This window comes from Hemicordylus capensis, chromosome 2, assembly GCF_027244095.1.
Source record: "Hemicordylus capensis ecotype Gifberg chromosome 2, rHemCap1.1.pri, whole genome shotgun sequence".
In the NCBI taxonomy this organism is placed as follows: Eukaryota; Metazoa; Chordata; class Lepidosauria; order Squamata; family Cordylidae; genus Hemicordylus; species Hemicordylus capensis.
Window position 1 is genome coordinate 195,850,194 of NC_069658.1, and position 22,085 is coordinate 195,872,278.

General features: G+C 47.3%; 1 protein-coding gene and 1 long non-coding RNA gene across 2 annotated transcripts in view; one reads left to right on the top strand and one right to left on the bottom strand.

The window, feature by feature from the left end:
- The first annotated feature begins 1,293 nt into the window (after positions 1 to 1,293).
- On the top strand, positions 1,294 to 21,826 carry LOC128346301 (uncharacterized). Its single transcript, XR_008316889.1, has 2 exons — positions 1,294 to 1,452; positions 21,061 to 21,826. It is a non-coding gene; the product is annotated as an uncharacterized LOC128346301 (long non-coding RNA).
- The window catches only part of NDUFA4L2 (NDUFA4 mitochondrial complex associated like 2), a 49,643-nt gene continuing 36,109 nt past the window's right edge, over positions 8,552 to 22,085 (bottom strand). Inside the window, exons 3-4 of the mRNA XM_053299457.1 lie at positions 9,344 to 9,404; positions 8,552 to 8,958 (exon numbers count right to left, since the gene is read on the bottom strand). Of these exons, the coding sequence (XP_053155432.1) occupies positions 8,902 to 8,958; positions 9,344 to 9,404 (118 nt within the window). The 3' untranslated portion in view covers positions 8,552 to 8,901. The remainder of the gene's footprint in view (positions 8,959 to 9,343; positions 9,405 to 22,085) is intronic.

The window sequence follows — 22,085 nt, forward strand, 5'->3', positions numbered from 1 at the left end:
TCAATGTCATCCAGTGGGGCTTTTCCAGGTGGTGCGAGGCCTCTTGAAATCTGGCTCTGGGCAAGATGTGCTAGAACCCTCGGTAGGACACTGAGATGCATTTGCACAGCACTTTGGTGGTAAAGTTGCTTGCATTTGCCAGGAGTTAGATTCTACAGCTGATGCAGTGTCATTGGGAGAGGTGTCCAGAGGGGTGAGCCGAGCAGGCCTCAGCCTCTCCTGTGGTGGCGGTGGGCACAGCGGCTGGAGGGCCCATCTGTCTGGGTCGTCAGTGCCTGCTCAGTGGGAATACTGAGCCGTCACGGGCTTGTGACAGCTCAATCCATCACGAGGAGGGCAAGGAGCAGCGTGTAGGCTGGGGCAGAGTGCCCCCAAGGTCTGGGGGTCAGAGCGCCTCTGGGTGGGTGGCTACTAAGGAGAGGGCCTTTTTGGTGGCTACACTCTGTTTATGGAACAGCCTTCCCAGCGAGGTTTGCCTGGCACCATAATTTCGTTTTTTAAAAATCAATTTTGAAAAGCCTGAGTGAACAGAAAGGTCTTCATCTGGCATCTAAAGGAACAAAGTTGTTAAATTGTTTTGTCATTTGTGCTCAGTGAGTTGATGTGTTTGATGTGTTTTTATTGGATGTTTTAATGTTGTGTTGTGAGTCACCCAGAGAACAATTTGTTATGGGGTGGCTAACAAATAAAATTCATTTATCATTTTATTTTATTATGTTGTGGAGCTAGCCTTTAAAATAGCTGACAGGACTAATGGCAAGTTGCCATGTGTGCCCATGGAACCAGGCCTAGAGAAGAATGGCGGTAACCTCTTTGGCTTCTGTTTTAAGGTAGTTTCCCCCTCATAATTAATAGCTAATCCATCCTCTTCTCCTGACTTAAAACTGAAGGTGCACTTCACACTTACAACCAGTATGATTTGCTTTCAGAATGTAGAAGGGAAAGAATTACCTGTCCTCTGAGGATGGAGCTCACCAATTTGTTTTGGGTTTAGCTCCTGGGATTCACACAGAGCAGGAACTGAGCCACCTTCTCTGAGGACAGGTGATTGTGCTGGATCTCTTCATTGAGTATGATGGGCTCACTGAAATCACCCTGGACGGGGAAGCACAGCAGAACTACCCAGCCCTAGAAGAGAATGATTTGGCAAAGAGCCATCCACAGCACTTACTCTGTGAGTGGTAGAGCAGCAGGGTCCTCTGGGGGTTGATCCTTTGGGGCTCAGAGGAGACTTTAATTATTTTATTCCTTCCTGTACACTGGCATACTTCAGCACACAGTGTGGGAAGAACCCCTGTGTTTAAAAGACATGCAGAATCTCTGGATTTCGGCCCAGCAGCCCTACTACAGCTCAATCTGTTTCTGAACCACAGGACAGGAGATAAAAGCCAGAGGAAAGGAGGAAAAAAGGCCCTCTGGAGCAAGTAGGGCTCCTGATATGCCCAAGAGCAGGTAGGAAGTTGGGGCTGGGGGGCAGGATCTTTACAGTATGGGAAGCTGTGCATCTTTGTGCCTAGGGGACTATTAAATATTAAAAGAGCCATTGTGGTGTAGTGGTTAGAGTGTTGGGCTAGGACCGGGGAGACCCGAGTTCAAATCCCCATTCAGCCATGATACTTGCTGGGTGACTTTAGGCCAGTCACTTCTCTCGCAGCCTAACCTACTTCACAGGGTGGTTGTGAGGAAAAACGTAACTACATACACCGCTCTGGGCTCCTTGGAGAAAGAGCAGAATATTAAAAAATGTAAAAAATAAAATAAAAATTCATTCATTCATTCATTCTAAAAAACACAGGTGCATTTTCTGATTTGTGACTTGGCAATCCTACTTTGGGGATGTTGCCCTTAGGAAGGGCTGCTGAGGTCCTTTTATGAGGTTGCAGGGTTGCCTCAGGCGGCAGATTATTGGGGTGCCAGCAAGGTGGCAAGATGCCCTCCGACCCCTGCTTTGAAGAGGGGGAGGGGGATGCACACAAGGTAGCCATGGCGTTTGGTGCCCTGCCTCAGGCCCACTTGAGCCACCAATGGTTAAAGCAATGGGAAACCAAGGATTGTAGAAAGGGGTCGAGGGCTGGCCGTTCCGAGTTGGTTTGATGATCCCTTCCGGTGTCTAACTGAACACAGTCGTTTAAGTGGCAACCAGCGCCAGGCACACCAGTCTTATGGCATAACAATGGAGGGGAAGCAGCACCCCCTAATCGGTTATCTGGGTCCTGTTGCCAAATGGCAAGTCTCCTAGGAAGTAAAGGCTGTGGGGGTTGGTTGTCTTCCTCTGCTTCCTGCTAGGGTTGCCACAGCGGGGATTGCTAGTGAGCAGTGTGGCCATCGGGCTCTTCCTTCCCTCTTGTAACTGCCCCCCCCACCTTCTTCCTTCAGAGCTGATTTGTTCTGAGGGGGAGCTTTGGCTAGGCCTGGCCAGGCCACTGTGTGGGGATGGCTTGGTATATCCGACTCCTTTCTTTCCTTCCCTGCTTGGCCTGGGGGGCTGGATGCTTTTCAGAGCATTTCTGATGCTGCCATCGCTTAAACCAGCAACAAACTCTATTAGCTGCTACTGCAAATTGGATTTGTTCAGCGCGATTGGATTTTGCCTGCGGCCTGTGTGGCTTTGTCGGGGTGGGGTGGGGGAGGGAGGGCGGTCCATAATAATAGTTGAATGTTGCATTTCTCTCTGCAGTCCAAGCAGAGCGATAACCGGTTCCTAAAAGACTGAAAGTAACCGAGGTGGGGGAGCAGCAGGGGAGGCAAGAGGCGGTTCTTTCCTCCCCGCTGCAGAATGGGGGGGGGCTGTTAAGAAGAACATTAGAACAGCCCTGCTGGCCCAAGGCCCATCCAGTCCAGCTTCCCTTTTTTTTTTTTTTTACCCTGGATATAAATCGGGCTACACTCTAATGTGCAATGAAAAACCCGAATTGTGTCTGGAGTGCTCCGCAATAGCTCGCAGGGACTTCAAGGTAAATTGGGCCAATATGTGAACACACATCCTCCATTCCAGAGGAGATGCAAACTAAAAGCCAGGTGTGAAAAACTTCCAGGCAAGAGGTGAGGGCATGCCCTCTTTCCTGCTGTTGCTCCCCTGCAGCTGCTGTTTAGAGGCATTGTGCCTCTGAGGCTGGAGGTGGCCTCTAGCCACCAGACTAGGAGCCACTGATAGACCTGTCCTCGATGAATTTGTCTAAGCCCCTTTTAAACTCATCCAAGTTAGTAGTTATCACCACATCCCGTGGCAGAGAATTCCATAGATTAATTATGCGCCGTGTGAAAAAGTACTTCCTCTTGTCAGTTCTAAACTTCCCAACCTTCAGTTTCATGGGATGACCCCTGGTTCTAATGTTGTGAGAGAGGGAGAAAAATTTCATTCCGTCCACTCTCTACCCAATGTGTAATTTTATACACCCCTACCTTGTCTTCCTGTAGCTGCCTCTTTTCCAAACTAAAAAGTCCCAGATGCTGTAGCCTTCCCTTGTCTCATAAGGATGGTGCTCCAGGCCCCTGTTCGTCTCGGTGGCCCTCTTCTGCACCTTTCCCAGTTCTATAATGTCCTTCTTAAGAGATGATGACCAGAACTGCACGCAGTACTCCAAATGTGGCCACACCATGGATTTGTATAAGGGCACTGTAATAATAGCATGTTTATTTTCAAGAAACGCTGTGAGTTTTTTAATGTTTTGTTTTCTATTCCCTTCGCAAACACCATGCCTTTCAGAGCAAAAAGGGAATAGCCAGAGTAGCCAGACCTGGTGGGAGAGAGGCAGCAGGACCCCAGGCTGCCAGATGGTGTGGAAGTACTTGGGGGAGGAAGGGGGTGTCAACCCAGCTGTATTCTCAAGACTTCCACCCAATGCTAGGAGTACGCACCCAAACGGAATACATGCTTCTGGTCCTGCAAGCATCGGGTTGCTGCCAGGTTGCAACCTGGAGGTAATGCTTGTTATGGAACTGAGACACAATGCAAAAGGATGCCATTTCTCCTGCTATATCCCCTTCCCCTGGGTGTTCTTCACACAGCAGGCTTTACCACAAGTTTTCTGTGAGGCTTTACGGCAAACGCAACGTTGTCCCAGACACAACTTTGAATAACTGACACAAAAAGTGGGTGGTTGTTTTTTTTAACCCTGGATATAAATTGGGATACACTCACAGTGAAAAACCTGAATTGTGCTCCCTAATAGCTTACAGGGATTCTGGGGTAAATCTGCCCAATATGTGAATGCACACCCTCCATTCCGGAGGAGATGTGAGCTAAAGGGCTTTTACACAGGGTGTTCAACACAGGGTGTTTTCCCTGTGTGGAAAATGCCCTGGTTGCTTCACTGTTCGTCTCCCCATAGGTGTGGGGTAAACCAGAGTCCTGCTTGTTTCAGCAGTAGGTGGACTATGGATGGCGAAAGAAGCCAGGCTGTAGCCTCTTTTGCTGCTGTGTGGAGGCAGTAAGGTGACATACAGGATCTCTGGGTTGTGACCTGGCAGCCCTAAGCAAGGAACTCTGTGCAGTGTATGTGGTGCTGGTGGACTAATCATAAGACCACAGGGGAGTCTAGGCAGGCCTACACGTTCTGACCAGTTCACTTTGGTTGTGGGTGTTGTCCCGAGGCTCTCTAAGTGCAAGCACCTTTTCCTTTGCAGGGGTTTGGTTTATGTTAGGGCTTCCAGCTTGTGTGGCTTCCTTTCTCCAGGGCACTTTCTAGATTGCATGCTACCACAGTGTCAGGACGTATCCCTTAAGTGTCCTTCCGTACTGCCTATGTCTTGACATCTAGGAGAGGAGAGCTGGTCTTGTGGTAGCAAGCATGACTTGTCCCCATAGCTAAGCAGGGTCTGCCCTGGTTGCATATGAATGGGAGACTTGATGTGTGAGCACTGCAAGATATTCCCCTCAGGAGATGGAGCCGCTCTGGGAAGAGCAGGAGGTTCCAAGTTCCCTCCCTGGTTTCTCCAAGATAGGGCTGAGAGAGATTCCTGCCTGCAACCTTGGAGAAGCTGCTGCCAGTCTGTGAAGACAATACTGAGCTAGATAGACCAATGGTCTGACTCAGTTTATGGCAGTTTCCTATGTTCCTATGTTCCTATCCCAGTCCCTGCACTGTAAGCAAGGTGCTGTTCACATTTCCATTGCCGCCTTTCGTGTTTGATTGCTGCGTTACAGCCCTATAACATTGCATCTGTGTTGCAAAAAAGAAAAAGAAGGCGGCTGTATTTGCCCGTTGTAGGAGGCAATCGATTTCAACTGCAGTTCTAAATCTGCACCACAGAATGTCACAGTTTACACCACTTTTTGTGGTGTAAAGCTTGCTGTCTGGAAACCATCCAGGAACAAAATCCTCTTGGTGCTGGGGCGCTTTCCAGATGACAGGCTGTTCAGCAGTAAAATGCTTTGTCTTGGCAGGATCATTTTGAAAATGTGAATAGCTTGCACAACCCGCCAACAATGGGAAAATACAGCTTTTTTTTTTTTTTGCTACGCACATGCAACGTTGTAGGGCTAAAACGCAAGGATAAAATCCGAAAGAAGGCATCAAAAATGTGAACGGCACCTTGCCGACAGCTCAGGGACTGTGATGTCAAAACACAGGCAGTATGGAAGCAAACTTAAGGACACATAGTGACACTGTTATAGCGTGTAATCTGGAAAGCGCTTGGGAGAAGGGAAGGAGCAGAAGGCCTCCGATGTGAGATGAGGGCGGTAAGCCACTGCAAGGTTCTCATTACTACTTGCTTGCCTCTGTGGACAAGCAGAATATCAAAACTGCCTGCCTTGCACTGATGTGGGCAGGGGCATAATTTTACCAGTGAGTGGCCAGCACATAACTTAAATGTACTTTAGTCTGGAAAATGAAGTTTTGGGGTGGGGGGCGGAGAGGAGAAATGGAACATTCACCAAATCTGGAATGTAGTCCTGATCTGGGACAAAATTGACATGATTCAGAACCCTCATTGAATTTTCTCACGTTTTGCCCCTTTAAAGCAGCTGCAGCAAGGTCTAGGCTTCCATTTTGATTGGTGGCGCAGCACAAGAGAAGCATGTGTGTTCCCTCCCCGCTTTAAACCCTTTCCCCATGTGCCATTTTCCTGTTCCAAATTGTTCCTTTCCCAGTTTGTTTTAGTGGCAGGGGGGAGGACAAGTATCTGTATTATTGCTTGTCTTTCCCCCACCTCAAGTGAGGCTTACAGCTTTGGAGGGGTCATAATTCTGATGGAAAATGGCGTGGAGGGAGGGGTTAACATGGCCCCTTCCCCAGTGTTGTGGACAAAATGGGAGCAGGCACCACCCATCACCACAATTGCTGTAAAGGAAAAACAAACCTTGGTTCAATACTCTCCTATGTTATGTCCATTTTGGCCCTTAGCAGCAGGTGGTGTCTGCGGAATGGAAATGGAAGAAATGTGACTGTGTTTCCTTTTGCTACAGCCACACAAGGGAATGAGTGCAGGGGAATGTCTTGATTTCGAATAGCTGTTAGCATCTGCAGTGCTTAAGCAGGCAGCTCCCTGTACAGAGGCACGTCCTCACATCTGGTCTGCCTTTGTGTTTTGCTCTTGGAGCCAAACCAAATAGCCTAGACAGGAGACAAGACGGTGCCCCCCTGCACCCCCCGCCCCCGAGCATTGCGTGGTCTGAAAGAGGGACTTGCCTGTCTGTGGTGTGAGCTCTTATCCCCTGCTTTTTTGCCTGTGGTAAACAGGTTGTGCAGGTTTTTGTACAGTTTCAAACACCCACAAAACTGGTCTGAGCAGAAGTGCTCATGGGGCCAAACAAATCTGCGACCTTCAGCTCTCTTTAAACTGTCTGGCTCTAGCTGCAGTTGCTCCCAGAGGCTAGAGTCATGTTCCTAGTGTGTTTGGATCCCCTTTGCAGCAAGTCATAGTTTGCACTTGTATGATGTTGGGGATGGGGCCGTAGCTCAGTGATGGAGCACCTGCATTGCGTGCAGGCGGTCTGAGGTTCCATCCCTTGCGGCATCTCCAGATACGGCTGGGAAAGACTCCTACCTGAAACCTTGGAGAGCCGCTGCCAGTCAGTGTAGATGGACCAAGGGTCTGGCTTGTATGTTCCTCTGGTGATGTTCATACTTCTGCCTTCAAATGTATGCATGTATAGATGCTTCCTTGTGCATGTGGATATACACAGTGCCCCTTTTAAGCTAGCTTGGGTCTTGTGTGGTGACATAGCTAGGATGTTCGCCTTTTGGTATATGGAACCCAGGTACAACCCCCCAGCCCGATAGTTCTGCTAAGAAGCTGGCAGCATGGCCACTTAAGGGCTAACCTAGATGGTATAAGACTAAAACAACACTCTGAGCTCCTTGAGGAGAAGTGGAAAACAACAAATAAATAGTTTTGTGACTTTATGGATTTTGGCCAGAGAGGCTTTTTGGCGAAGCTGTTGCCTTCATACATGTCTGCATATAGTATTACTACTCAGATGCATAATATCTGTGCATTCAGACCTTGGGGCACGTCTCTTCAAAGGTAATGCTTTATTTCTTGCATCTTAATCCCATGTGCATGGGAATGAGCTGTAGTACTTCCCACTAAGTGAAAGGCATTCTGCATATGCTCAGAGGAACTCTCTTCCTTGTAACTACTTCACATGTTCCAGGGCAGAGTCTTGGCAGAAATAACAGATTTAAGTGAAGCCCTAGTTGCCTCTAGTTCATGGGAGGAGAGCTGGTCTTGTAGTAGCAAGCATGAATTGTCCCCTTTGCTAAGCAGGGTCCACCCTGGTTGCATTTGAATGGGAGACTACATGTGTGAGTACTGCAAGATATTCTGCCTAAGGGGATGGAGCTGCTTTGGGAAGAGCACCTGCATACTTGCATGCAGAAGATTCCAAGTTCCCTCCCTGGCATCTCCAAGATAGGGCTTAGAGAGATTCCTGCCTGCAGCCTTGGAGAAGCCGCTGCCAGTCTTCATAGACAATACTGAGCTAGTTGGACCAATGGTCTGACTTGGTATATGGCAGCTTCCTATGTAGTTCAAATGAAAGCCTGAATGTACAGCCACACAATGAGTTATCCTCTTGTGCATACATTCCCATAGATGCGCCACACTTGGGAATACTCATGATACCTGTGCACAGAGAGATACATTCCTATATTTGCATAATATTTTGTATCTGATATCAACGCCTGCAAAAGCATCGCCATGCTACAGAACAAATTAATGCACATATATGTGCTGTTCAGATGCCCATATAATACACACACACACACACACACACACACACATATAACACGACATTGCCCAGACAACTGACACCACCCTGCCCCACTCACTGCTAATGGAGCCCAGGTTCCTCCTGTGTAAAGGTTCTAGAGCACTTCTAAGGCATGTTGCATCCGTCATAAATCTTCAAACCTGAACTTTCACCTAGGTGGTACCCACACCAAGACCTCAGTCACCACCCCCAGTTCTGGACTCTGCTTTCTGGAGCTGTCCTTTCTCTGTGGGAATTTAGTGATTCTGAGCGTGGGAGACAGGAACTGCCACAAATGGGGGTCAAAGACTTTCACAGGAAGGGGTTGGAAAATACTGAACCGAGAAACCTCTGTAGGACCCAAAGGAAAAATGCTTTATTCCCTTCTCTCTCTTGCTCTCCCTAGCCTTTAACACATGGACAATTTGTTACAGCACTATTCAGAAGCGTTCTACAGATATATCATGGGTAAATATTCTCCTTCGCGTCTGTTGAGTGAGCTGTAGATATTTTATTGGTGATCTTTGGTGCGGCACCAGCAAATCGCACATAAGCAGGCAGGAAGCAGCAACAGACTGGCATGTGCACAACCAAAGGGGCAGGGACGCAGAAGCACAGCAAGGGAGCAGGATACATGGCCTTGCAAGTGGCAAGTGGTCCCAAGTGGCAGGGCTTGGAGATGGACTCCGCTGGCCGCAGCTCTCTCAGAAGTCAGGGCGATCCTTCTTCAGAGATTTGTAGTCGGTAGAGACAGCCATGAACTGTGGAAGAAGGTGGGGTTGATGAATGACTGTTGGTTTTCCCTGTGGCATGTGGAAATGCCCTTGAAATGCCCCCAGTAAATGGCTCTAGGTATGTGACACTCCCCTTCCTCCCTGCATTGATAATCATGGCTCCAATCCAGAGGGGCTCTAGCAGCTCACTGACAGAGTACTTGCTCTGCATGCAGTTCCAGTTCCAACCCCTGGAATCTCCAAGGAGTGATAGAAAGACTCTCCGAATCCCTGGAGAGCTGCCGCCGCCAGCCTCTGCAAACAATACTGAGCTCAGTGGAGCTGGTATAAGGCAGCTGCTTCTCTTTTCAGGATGAATGGCTAGACTTCGGGGGCTGGAGTGTCCACACCACACATGCAATCCCTCACATACCTTGTACTGGTCACTGGGACTGAGTTTATTCCATGGTTCTGGATTGTTCTTCCTATCCCAGCTGAAAGGAAACAATAGTTTGGTCTGTAAGAAGCATTTAATTGGGAGTGTGCCAGGAAGAGCCTTCTGAGTCCTTCCCACCAGCAAGATGACTTCTCCCCTCCCTGTTTGGTGCTCCACTAAACAGATTCCCTCCAGCCATTCGGTAGTCACCACGGTCATTTCTCTCTCTCTCTGATGACCACTACTCTTCTGTGGATGCAGGGTTTGTTTGTTTTGTAGACTCAGACACTGGCCTTTCTAAGCTATAGATAACCGGATCAGGAAGTAGACTGTTGGGATCTGTCAATCATAGCTATTACTTGAGCTACACTTGACATGTCTCTGTGAGATGAATCTGTTCCCATTAGAGCTGTTGACACGTTATACTGTATGCACGTACAGTCTATGTACAATGGGTGACATCCAGACTAAGTCACTCAGTAGTACTGACCACGCATTACTCTAAGGGACTAGTTAATTTCAGTAGAACTTCTGCTGAGTAATTAGTCAGGACCAGCCAGTAAGTACATAGATTGTTGACCAGTATATGACGACACCGACTCAACAGCACACTTTTCCTTATCTTTATATGGGTAAATATAAAGTATTTATAAGTATAGTATATTGTACATGCTGTGTATTTGCATAATACAGAATCTGTACCCCACATTCAGTAGTGAACGTACCCCGGGCTCACTTTCAGAATGGATATGGGTACAGTTATTCACATAAAAACGTCTCTGTAGTTAAATAAGTAAATAATAAAATATGTATGCACAGACACCTGCACACACACACACACACACACACACACACACACACACACACACACACAATGTGATATGTGAAGAGCCCTATTGTTATCTTACCCTGCATTGCTTGTTAATTTGTATGAACAGTCCAAGACCCATCCATGTATTAGTTCACTTGAGAGGAGCAGGAACGTTCCATTGGAGCCCTAAAACTCCGTGGAATGAGTTCCCCAGGGAACTGCAACTTCACACCCTCCTTTGAAACTGGGGGTGGGGCTATTCTCCCATGGCAGAGCATTGGCTTTGCATGAAGATCCCAGGTCCAATTCCTGACATCCCAAAGTGGGGTTGAGGAAGACTCCTGTCTGAAACTCAGAGTGTTACCACTGACTCAGAAAAAGGTAGCTTTGTCTGTGCTTTGGGGGAATGTTCCTTTATGGGATTTTTTCTCCCACCAAATCTTGTGATTGTTTTAATTCTGCTGTCATTGTTACGTTTCTAGTTGATCTCCTATTTTCATATGGCTTTCATCAGTTTTGTAAGCTACTTTACAGGAGATGAGGTGTAAACATACAACAAAAATGGTAAACCATAACCTTCTATGGTACCAGTTTACCAAAAATAGTAACAAATTTTTGGATAATGTTTTTTTTAATCCTCCCCCACCACCCCACATTTCTCTATACCACCATGAGATTTTATACACTGGTGATATAACAATGCAATAAAATAAATAAACAAACAAATAAATAAATAACCCTGTATAAACCTATGCTTGGTCAATTCACCTAGTTTTTAGTTCGGCACTTCAACGGCAGCTGAGATCGGACATACCTGTATGGTGGCATTAAAATGTAAAGTTGCAATTAAAGTCTCCTTTTGAAATCATGCAGAAGTCTGGGGCCCACAACTCTTCTTGGATGTGGCTATGGTGACCAAAGCAGTGCATGAGACCAGAAGTAACATTTGGTCTTGGCATGATGCTTCTGGAATTGTCCATGAATCCAGAACAGTGTTTCCTCTGACAGGGATTCCCAGATATTGTTGACTACAACTCCCATAATCCTCAAGCAAAAGCCATTGCAGCTGGGGATTCTGAGAGTTGTAGTCAACAACATCTGAGAATCCCTGTTAGAGGGAACACTGGTCCAGAATATACCCCATGATGTTGCCTGGCTTCCATCCCTGCACCTCCTCATCCTGCCTCTTTCCATCATTTTCGAGGTGGGCGGGCAGGCAGAGCAATAATTGCTGTGGTGGCAGCTGAAACCCTGGGGAGTGTTAATGACTCAGGATTACTTGGTTTTAAGCAAACGAGTATGATCTTGTGCCTACACCATTTCAGGATGTCTATGTACACAATGGAGAATTGGGTTACTAATAGGGATGAGTGTGTGTTGTTCTGTTACAACTAATCTAAACTACGTGTGTGGGTGTCTCTAGTTTTGCCGCTTGAGAATGCCTAAAAGGTGGTGGGCATGGGTGGTGTTCTTCCAGAGGGAGGTGCAAAATATGCACATACAAAGTATGTAAATAGAAATCATGCAGTAGCATTGCCATATTGGTGCAATCCGGGGGGGGGGAGATTGCCCCCTTGTCTTTTTAACCCATGGTGTTGGGTCAAGGCAATGGCCCCCAATTCTCCAAAATGGTCTTTTGCCAAAGCTCATTGCTGCCCATGGATGCTGCTTATTGCACCCTCCATGTGCTCGTCTTATGGATAACTGAGAAAGAAGGCAGAACGTTCTTGGGGGGCCAGATGTGGTCTGGGGCTGCCAGTATATCTAGAATCCAGTGCTTACTTTCTAAAAGTCAAGGTATGGGGTTCAGGCCTTCCTGAAAACCACATCTCCTTGTCTGGAAGCCTTTCTCTAAACCCAGATGTGAGGGGACTGAGTACACTTCCTCCGTGGTGAGAGGAAGAGCAACCTATGTATGCTCGGAAGCACTCTTTTATTTCACATGGCACAGTACTGAACTCTGATGGGGAAAACTGGTTCTTTAGTAGATCCTGATTTTCAAATGAAGCCCTGCATGTAAGCTTCTTAGAGCAGAAACCTGCATTTTTGCCCTTATTTTTAAAAGTACCATGCATGTTAATGGTGCTACAGAAATTATAATGAATCACATTTGGAAATCTGGGCAAAGCTAGAGTCTGAACCTGGGTCTCCCAAATCCCGCAGTAACATCTGAACAGGACTTACCTTCTTCCTGGACTCTGAGACTATGGTTATGGTCCCAAATCTCTTCACACAATACGTTTTTACCATGTGCATGCGGCGTAAATGCTAAAGCCATCAATGAGGGACAACATGCACTTTGACATATGTACACGTACAAAAAGATGTGTACAGGCATCAGCCTCCTTGTCATATGTACACCTCTTCATGCTTGTCCCCTGAAATGTGTGAAGCCGTTCTGCATTACTCTCTCTCTATCTCTCTCTCACTCTCACTCTCACTCACTCCCAGCCACCCTATCTGCAGTCACAGACACATCAGGCTGTTTGCTATTTAGCTGCTGACTCTGGTTCCGTAGCAGGTAATGCAATGTACTAACAAGATGATGGTTGTAAGCCACAAACTGCCAAGTCTCGTTACAATCCTCTTCTGTCTGCTGCACTAACCACATAATCAATGTGCGGAGAGAGATTTTGTTTTTCTCCAAAATTGCCTTTTGAGGCATAAAAGTATTAAAAACAAACAAGAACTATTTGAAAAAAACTTTGTCCAGTAGCATGGGGGATGGGGCTTGGGGCAGCTTCTGCATGAGGCCACCCAACTCCTGGGAATTCATCCCTAGCCCTACCACCAAACATGCAAGAGCAATTTGAAAGCCTAACTTGCCACACATGATTATCTATATAATTAATTCCTGTAGAGGGGATGTGTGGGGATGTGGCAAGCTCCGCTCCTGCTGCAGCCACGACCAAGGGCAGGTCTACGGGGCGAAATGTGCAAGGGTAAGAGGGAGGAGTATGCGCCAGGAGGTGGTTGGGGTGGCGCATGGCAGGAGGCTGTTGGGGCGGTGGGCGAGGGGGCGGTGGGTGAGAGGGTGGCAGGAGAAGAACAGGCGGCGGGAGGACGGGCAGCTGGCAAAGCCCTGCTGCCCCAAGGAGGAGGACGGTGAGGTGGAGGGAGGTGGTGGGATGGCCTGGCCCTGGCCACCCGGAGTGAGACTGCGATGGCGATGGTGGCATGGGGGACACACAGGTGGGCCCAACTAGAGGCGCAGATGTTCTGTGCCCGGGTCCACTAGTATGCAATTATCTATGGGGCACCAGTTGTGGCTAGGCATGAGCTAAAACACAATTTTGCACAAATCTGAAATCTGGCAAATTTTCAGAGCAGGCCCCCCCCCCCGTGAAGAATTAAAGCTTTTCCTAATTTTTATTGATCTCTGTGGAGTATAAAACACTTTTTTTTAAAAAGGCAGATAATAATGTGAAGTGTCTCCTTACTAACTACACAATGAGGTCATGCACCTGACTTCAGCTGCATGCTCAGGAGGGCTGCGGGGGAGAAAGGAGCTTGCCTGCCTTCCCCCGCAGATGAGGGGCATCCATCTTGGCCTTGGCCACACGCCCACGAGCGGTGGTGCGGTGGCTTCCCCAGCTGGGATTGGGAGGAGAAAGTCCTCCTGCATCCCAGTGTGACCTGTGCCAGCCGTGCAACAGCTGCTCTCAGTAGAACAGCCACTGCATTCAGCAAAGGCACTCCCCCCCCCATTCCTGCTGCCCCAAATGGTGGCGGGCCGAGGGGAAGCCCAGACAATTGCCGGCTGAGGTAGAATGAACGATGGGTTCGTTCTATCTCAGTAAAACGCCAGGTAGAAAAGGTGGGCTACCCTCAACTGGAGCAGCTGGGAGTGGAGGGCTCCCAGCACTCCAGATGACATGAGCTGCTTGGGGTAACCCAAGCAGCTTGTGCCATGAGAAGAGCCTTAGAGGCTGTTCTCATGAGCAGCCTAGCCTGCTTGTGTGGAGCGGTGCATTGATGGAATCCCATGGAGCCCGAGGAGACACACATGCCCAGCAGCAGCCGGGTAAAGGGAGTGCTTGTTCCCTTAACCTTGGCTTAGAGCTGGGCTTGGGAGCAGGGTCAGACTGGGCGGGAGTGCTGGAATCCATGCAGATCCTGGGCTAGGCTGCTTGTGTGGAGCGCCTTCCCCCGCAGATGAGGGGGAAGGCTCCGTGTTGTGTGGTGCAGCATGGCTCTTCCGGGAGTGCTATCCATGCTCCCAGTGGGCTGCCTGTGATCATCTGGGGAGAAGGTGAGTTGGAGAAGCCTACCCCCCCTCCCCGATCTTGTGAATGGCCCCATCATGTTTAACTCTTATATTTTGCTAAAACCTGCAGGCTTCAAAGCATCATAATTGGGAATGTAGAAAATTCATATTAGGAGAAGATATACTTGAATCTTTCAAAAGAAAATTCTAAGAGGATTTTTTGTTTAGTTAAATATGTTCCACTCAAATACATGTAAACTCTAATGTGGTTTCCACACACACAGGGCATGTGGTTAGAGATTAAATTCCTGATACTTCTGAGGGCCTCCTTCAGCAGAGCTATGGAAGCTTTCTGCCTGATAGTTGAGAAATACCCGCATTAAAGAGCTGAATTGCTTTAGCAGGCATTGGCATTCCCTCTTCTTCCCAAGGAACTCTGAGCAGTGTAATCTTGTGAGCAGGGGCTAGGGGTCTCTGAGAATCCTCAGTACCTCACCCAACTACAGTTCCCAGGATTAACTGACATGCAGTTGGTTCTCACGATCAGAACTTGGGTGGGAGAACTGTGCACTCCCATTTTCTGATCGTGTGTGAGTTATTTACTAAGCCCCAGCCAGGCAAGATGCGATTTCTATCCAGATTCTGTCTCCAGCTCCAGAACGAGGTAGGAGAAGAAAAACACCCTACTGGCAGCTGGGACTAAGCAAACAATTAAGCTTCCTGCCTCCTACCTACCTTGTTTCTAACTCACACACAGTCACAAAACAGGAGCACGTGCAGCTCCTAAGCTTGGGCAGGAAGCTTGATTGTAAGAATGAGCCTTTTAGCTTGTAGTGCAGATTTGCTTTTGTGTGTCAGAGGTGATGGGATGGGGCTAGATGCCATGCCATCGGGGAGAGGCAGAACACATGCCTTGCATGAAGAAGATCCCAAGTTCTCGGGCAGCAGACCAGGGAAAGAGACTCTGCTTGAGATCATGAAGAACTGCTACCAGTTGGACAGTAGCAACTGCTCCCAGTTGCTACTAGTGCTGAATTGAGACAGACCAGTGGCCTGATCAAGCTGATTTTATGTGCCAGGAAGCATTCTTAGTTGTTACAGAGAACATTGTGTTGCATGCAGAGTGTCCCATGTTGTGAACCGCCCTGAGCCATTTTGGAAGGGTGGTATATAAATCTAATAAATAAACCAACCAACCAACCCCTGGAATCTCCTGTTATGAATACGACAAATGTTTATATACCGCTTTTCAACAAACGTTCCCAAAGCAGTTTACATAGATATAAGTGAATTAATAAAATGGCTCCCTCTCCCCAAAAGAGTTAAAAGAATTGCAGATAGAGGACATCTGCCCAAGGCCTGAGAGAGCTGCTGCCAGTCAGCATAGACTTGACATAAAGCAACTTCGTGAGCTCTCCAGGGAGAGCGAACCTGCTCTCCCCACAGATGAGCAGGGAGCTGTCCCTGGGCGACCAGATTGGCCGCTCACGCAATTACTGGCTCCGTCACAGAGCCGGTGGGGGCAGCGGGGATTGGGGGCCACCTAGCCCAGAACGCCCACCTAGCCCAGAATCTTGGCATGAGTGCATGGAGCATTCTGGGGAGACCCCCGAGGCCAGGAGGCTTGTTGGAGTTGCTGTGGTGACTCACGATCGCCAAAATGGGGTTATGGGAATGCTCACTCCGCTAACCTAATTTAAGGGGAGGGGTATTTTGGGAGGTTTGCTGCCGGGAGTTGCGTGGCTCCCGTTGCAGCACACGACCTCCTAAAAGCGGGCTGGGCTCCCCTAGCCCACTTTTGGGAGGTCGTGAGAATAGCCTCTCTGTGTTCATACAGTATTACTCTGTGTAAGGGCATAGTTTGCAGAAGAGATCCAGAAATAGCAAGATTTTTAAGCCAGCCCTGGGCGGGGGGGACCTCTTCAGATTGTGAGTTAAAAGAGAGGGGGAAAAGATTTGAGTGAGTGAATGTGAACTGTCGTGTGATGGAGTGATGGCAGAAATTCTGGAAACTTTAGCTTGGCTGAGTCAATGGAGAATACACTATTGAGAAGAATCACACAGTAACTAAGAATGAAATGAAACTCAGGAAGAGATTTCTGGTATATTTCAGGAAGAGATTTCAATAACACTGGCCCTCTGGGTGGGCCTAATGGCGAGGCTTGGTGTGTGAGGGACGGAGCCAGAGCAGAATCTGACCGTTGGAGAGTGAAGCCTGGCAAGATGTGTTTTGCTAACGTTTTGGAAGCCAACCCTGGTGACCTGACAGAAAGTGGTTTTACTGGTCCAATCAGTAAAATACTGCCTGAATGGCCAGCCTAAGTGTGGGAGAAGGAAAGCTTCCAGCTCAATCACATATATTTAGCGTTTCTAGTTTCTCATTCATGCTGTGGAAATAAGGGGATCAGTTCTCTGTGTGTGTGGACATGAGGGTAAATATGGTAAAAAATAAATAAATTAAGGTGTTCAGATATTATGGTAACAGGAACTTTTGTAAGCTGGATAAGGTATAGTCTTCAAGAGTGGCATTTTAATGCATATTTACCTGTCAGGCAATGGCCACAGATCATGGTGAGGTGCCCGGGGGAAATAACCTGCATCTTTCCATTTAAATGAATATCCAGGACAACGGCTGACATGATATTGAGGCCTGACAGGGGATGGAAAGCTGACTGTCAGCTGCAGGCCTGTCCTCGTATAATGGGGATGCATTAACTCTTTTCTGGTCAATGCTGAGCCTAAATTCCCATTTAAAATATAATATAATTGTAAAGCAGAGCAAAGGGGGAAATTATTATGTCTGCAGCTACTGAGCATGGGATATCCCAGAAGGAACAACAATGTATTTCAGAGAAAATAAACCCGACTCCAGAATCTTTACTTTGAAAGCAATGAAATATTATTAGTTATCAACATTTATATCTTCTCCTGTTCTTCTAAAGAGCATATACATTTTATTTTATTTTATTACATTCATATACCACCTAATCAAAAATCCCTAGGCAGTTTATGAACCAATTTTTCCCACATTAACTTTGTGACAAGGTAGGCTAGGCTGATAGTGGCTTGCCCAGTGACACCAAGTGAGTTTCATGGGTGAGCAGGGGTTTGTCTATCTTGGACAAGCCCAACACTCTACTCAGGAGTAGGGAGACCAGGGTTCAAATTCCCACTTAGCCAGAATGCTTACTGGGTGATCTTGGGTCACTCACTCTTTCTCAGGCTACACTACCTCAGAGGGCTGTTGTGATAACAAAGGCAGGGTGCATTTCTTGGAGGAAGGGCAGGACACAAATGCAATTAATAAAATAGACACAGAAATATATTCCTTGCCTTCCATTTCTGATTTTCATTTCTACTCTGTGGTGGCTAATTATGATGTGGAGAGATCGGTCTCATTATTCAGCCTTTTCCTGGTCATCAGCTGGGAGTAACAGTCACCTCCAGATGACGAGATGTTTTCCTGCTACTGCAGACACATAGCTGTACATGTCTGCTATAGTGCTATGATGACTGTGCACAGGGCTAAAAAGCTACCAGCTCCTTAAGGTGACAGTGGACACTGGAGCTTTGTGCAGATGTTCAGTGTGTGGACAGCAAACAGAGATGTGAGTTTGGGGTGGCATACAAATATGCTAAATAATTAATAACATGCATGGAGGGGAGTTGTGGTGACAGGCCTGATCCATATATGTTCAATTGTACATTCACAGACTCCACCCAGACATTCAACCGAACAGGCAGAGGTTGGGGGCAGAGCCTGTACCATGACCCCCCCATCCAAAGTCCACTCACTGGACATAGTTTGAATGTGTACATAGGGCTTCAGAGAGCCCCACATGTTGTTGGTGTTAAACAGAGCAGCACTATGGAGGCTACATGCAAAGCTCCTGCATTCTCTCTTCTAACCTTCAGAGCAGGGCTGAATAGCTTCGGCCTTTCAGCTGTTGTTGGTCTACAACTCCTGTGCACCTCAGCTGCAGTGTCCAATAGTCAGGGATGATGGGAGTTGTAGTCCAAGCACACCAAGAGGGCCAAACTTGTGCAGTCCAGCTTTAGAGCTACTGGTAGTTCTTCCTTCTTGCCTAAGAACCTGTCGCTCTAAAGCTAGAAGGCAAAATGAGAGAACCTCCATAGCACTGCTCTGTTTAACAGCAACAGCATGCAGGGCTCAGGTACAGGTGGCGTAACCACCATTATATGTGGGGGGGCAAATGACCCTGGGTCGTGAGGGTCCAGGGCAGTGTTCCCTCTAATTCTTTTCATCTGTGCACAGAATGAGTTTTGATCTGGGCGGCATGCATTCAGAATGGGGCACACACATGCATTCAGAATGGGGCCTTCCTGGTCCAACCTGAGCGGGATCTAAAATTAACTGAGCCGACATTTTTAAAATGTGTGTGCGTGCACCCGTGCTTTAGAGGGAACACTGGCCCAGGGACCACCAGGGCATTCTCCATTGCTGAGGCCACCAGGATTCCTACCCCATGCCCCTTCCGCTGTCTGCAGGGGGTGTTGCCGGCACTGGGTACAGATACATCACCCACCGAGCTGGCGAGCATTTACTTTGCCAGTCCGGCTGGGTGTTTCTTTCCTCTCCCTCATGAGCGGAAACTCCTTCCTACACCTCTGCCATGTATACGTTCAAGCCGTGTGCTGTAAACATTGTGGGGAGGGGGAGGCTCTGCCCACAATCTCTGCATGTCGCACATACTCACCATTACAACTGAAGAGCCAGAAGCTCTAAGGCAAGACAGTAGACAGAGAGCACTGCACACTACCTTATTTTAACATAAGGCTATGTGCAGGGCCGTCCCTAGGGGGTGCGAATCAGCATGTGCAGGGCCTCCTTAGCATTTCATATCATTATAGAATCACACTGCTTGATGACATGCAGTGTAAGTAGTGTGAGTGAGGTTTTTGGACATGTCCAACCAGCTTGGACATATAATGCATTTCTAAAGAAATAGAAATATAAAGCGCAGCATGCTTCACAGTTCTCAGACCTTCTGGGTTGCAAATCAACTTGAGCATAGTGCATTCATAAACAAATTATATATGGTTTGTTCCAGACGTTTTTGCAATTTGCCACTTATAGGACTTTTGGGATTTTTTTTTTAAACCAACAATTTGTCCAATCCACTTCAGTTTAAATATACATATTCCTCCCGCCCTGCCCTACATCTCTGCTCAATACCCATGCCCTATGCCAAGTCATTCCAGGGCAGGTGATCTAAAGGCTGGGCAGAAAGTGGGGAGGGGTGTTTGACCTTTTTTTAATGAAGGCAGATTCTTCCATATGGGGGTGGAATGATGGTCTAAGGGGAGGCTTCAGTTCCAGACATTTTTGTAATTTTCTGCCATTAAGCAAGCCACTTATAGGACTTTTTGGATGGGTTTTTTTAAATTAAAGGGGAAAAAAATCAAAAACCAACAATTTCCCCAATCCATTTCAATTTAAATATATATATATTCCTCCTACCTTGCCCTACATCTCTGCTCAATACCAAAGTGCTATGGCAAGCCAATCTCTAAATATTCAAGTGTGGCGGGGGGGGAGATAACCACAAAAAGGAAAGCACATCATACCTCCATTACTAAGGCTGGGCTGGGCTTACATAGGAACATAGGAAGCTGCCATATACTGAGTCAGACCATTGGTCTATCTAGCTCAGTATTGTCTTCACAGACTGGCAGTGGCTTCTCCAAGGTTGCAGGCAGGAATCTATTTCAGCCCTATCTTGAAGAAGCCAGAGAGGGAACTTGAAACCTTCTGCTCTTCCCAGAGTGGCTCCATCCCCTGAGGGGAATATCTTACAGTGGTCACACATCAAGTCTCCCATTTATATGCAACCAGGGCTGACCATGCTTAGCTAAGGGGACAAGTCATGCTTGCTACCACAAGATCAGCTCTCCTCTCCTGGCAGAGGATCTGCAGAGGGTTCTGGTGCTGGACACTCCCTTCCTGCCTGCTTCTTTCCTGAGCTTCCTGCTTCAGGCTGGCCTCTCCTGCCCACCCGCCGAACAGCTGAGAGGCGGGGAGATGGAGCTCTAACAGTTTGCCTGGGAGCCTTTCAAGCTGCATCCAGACACAAAAGATCAGCTCTGACTGGGCTGCGGGGGGGGGGGAGATAAGTGGCTGGGACAGTGAGGGGAGAGGAGGGCAGGCTGCACTGCAGTGTGCCCAGAGTGGGGCCTGTGCCAGCACAGGGCTTAGGGCAATTGCCCCAGTTGCCCTGCCCTAAGGACGGCCCTGGCTATGTGTGTATCTCAGCCTTGTTGATTGCTCTGTTCAGGTACATGGGAAACCCCAAGCCACAAGGAGGTAGGATACATGGTAGCTGTAGCAGCCTGAGGATGGGGGAAGGCAAAGCAGGATGGATGAACAGAGCAGTGCAGTGGTGGGCAATGCTCCTCTTAAGCAGTTATTGACACACTGGGTGAAACTGCCACTCAGTCATGCATGTTGCACTATCCTGTGATAACTTGGAAGGTCCCAACTTGCCAAGATCCTAAGGGCTGGAACAGGTAATGGTAAAAATGTGAAATCTCTCCAGCAGTTCAGATTTCGCTATTGTGCTTCAGCTTGAAATAGAAATTTCAAGTTGAAAATTCAAATTCTGCATATGACATTTTATTGGGATGTTTTTAGTACTTTAAACCTGTTGGTGATTACAGTTGTTTTTATCTTGGCAGGCATCCAGTATGAAATCTCTGAAGCTGTTCACTGTCAAGTACTATTATTATTGCATGTTGCCTATCACATATTGTCAAATACCCATACTACTGCATGTCAGCTATAATCAAATACAGTCAAATATTAAAGAGTATTGCATACCGGTTGTCAAGTACAAAATACCATTGCTCACAAGTGATTAAAGATACTGAAATCAAATATAATTAGGTGTCTAATACAGATATCAAACATCCAGTGCATTGCCAGGAAATATCTGAATATCCTGAGAATATCTAGTGATTATTTTGCATTGACATTCTCAGAGGAGAATTTGGAGGAGATATTTTGGAGCAAATTGGTTTCAGTTTTAATAGTTTTCCTAACCTCAAATCCAGCACCATATTCTGAGGCAGGTTACAACCGCAACACATGGGGTGCAGGAGAACAAGATTTCCATGTGTGAAACTGAAGAGATGGAATTAAGCCTTCAAAATTAACACTAAAAAAACCTGAGAGACTTCTGTGAACTCCTGTAGCTATGACAACTGGCTGCCGGGGAGACCTGCAGCCATGGAGCCATATTAGAACTCCAGCTGCTTGTAGCAGTGAATCCAAGAAGAGGAAATGCATCAAGCACGTGGGTCCCTGGGAGAAGCCACATTTGCCCTCAGCCCTCCACACACGTGCCTCACTCCAGGTTATTCAGTTATCTTCATATTCATTCCCACAGGTATATGTTTAATCTGCCTGTCAACTTATAATAAAAATTTGACTGTTCTACCTTGATCTACCAGTTTCTTTTCACTTCAATTTCTGTGCACTTTAAGATGAATCCTTTAACTCAGGGGTTTCAGGACATTTAATTTTTTTTTTTAACCTAGGCTACTCTAAAGGTTGTTCTGAGCTCCTCTATGGGTGGTATCCTAAGGTTCTCAGTTACTCGGGTTATGAATTCATCACCCCAAGCAGTTCTTTGTTCTACAGTGCATTCTGTTTATCTAGCTAAGACTGATGAGGGTCCTTCTGCTGTTGGTTGTCTCACCAA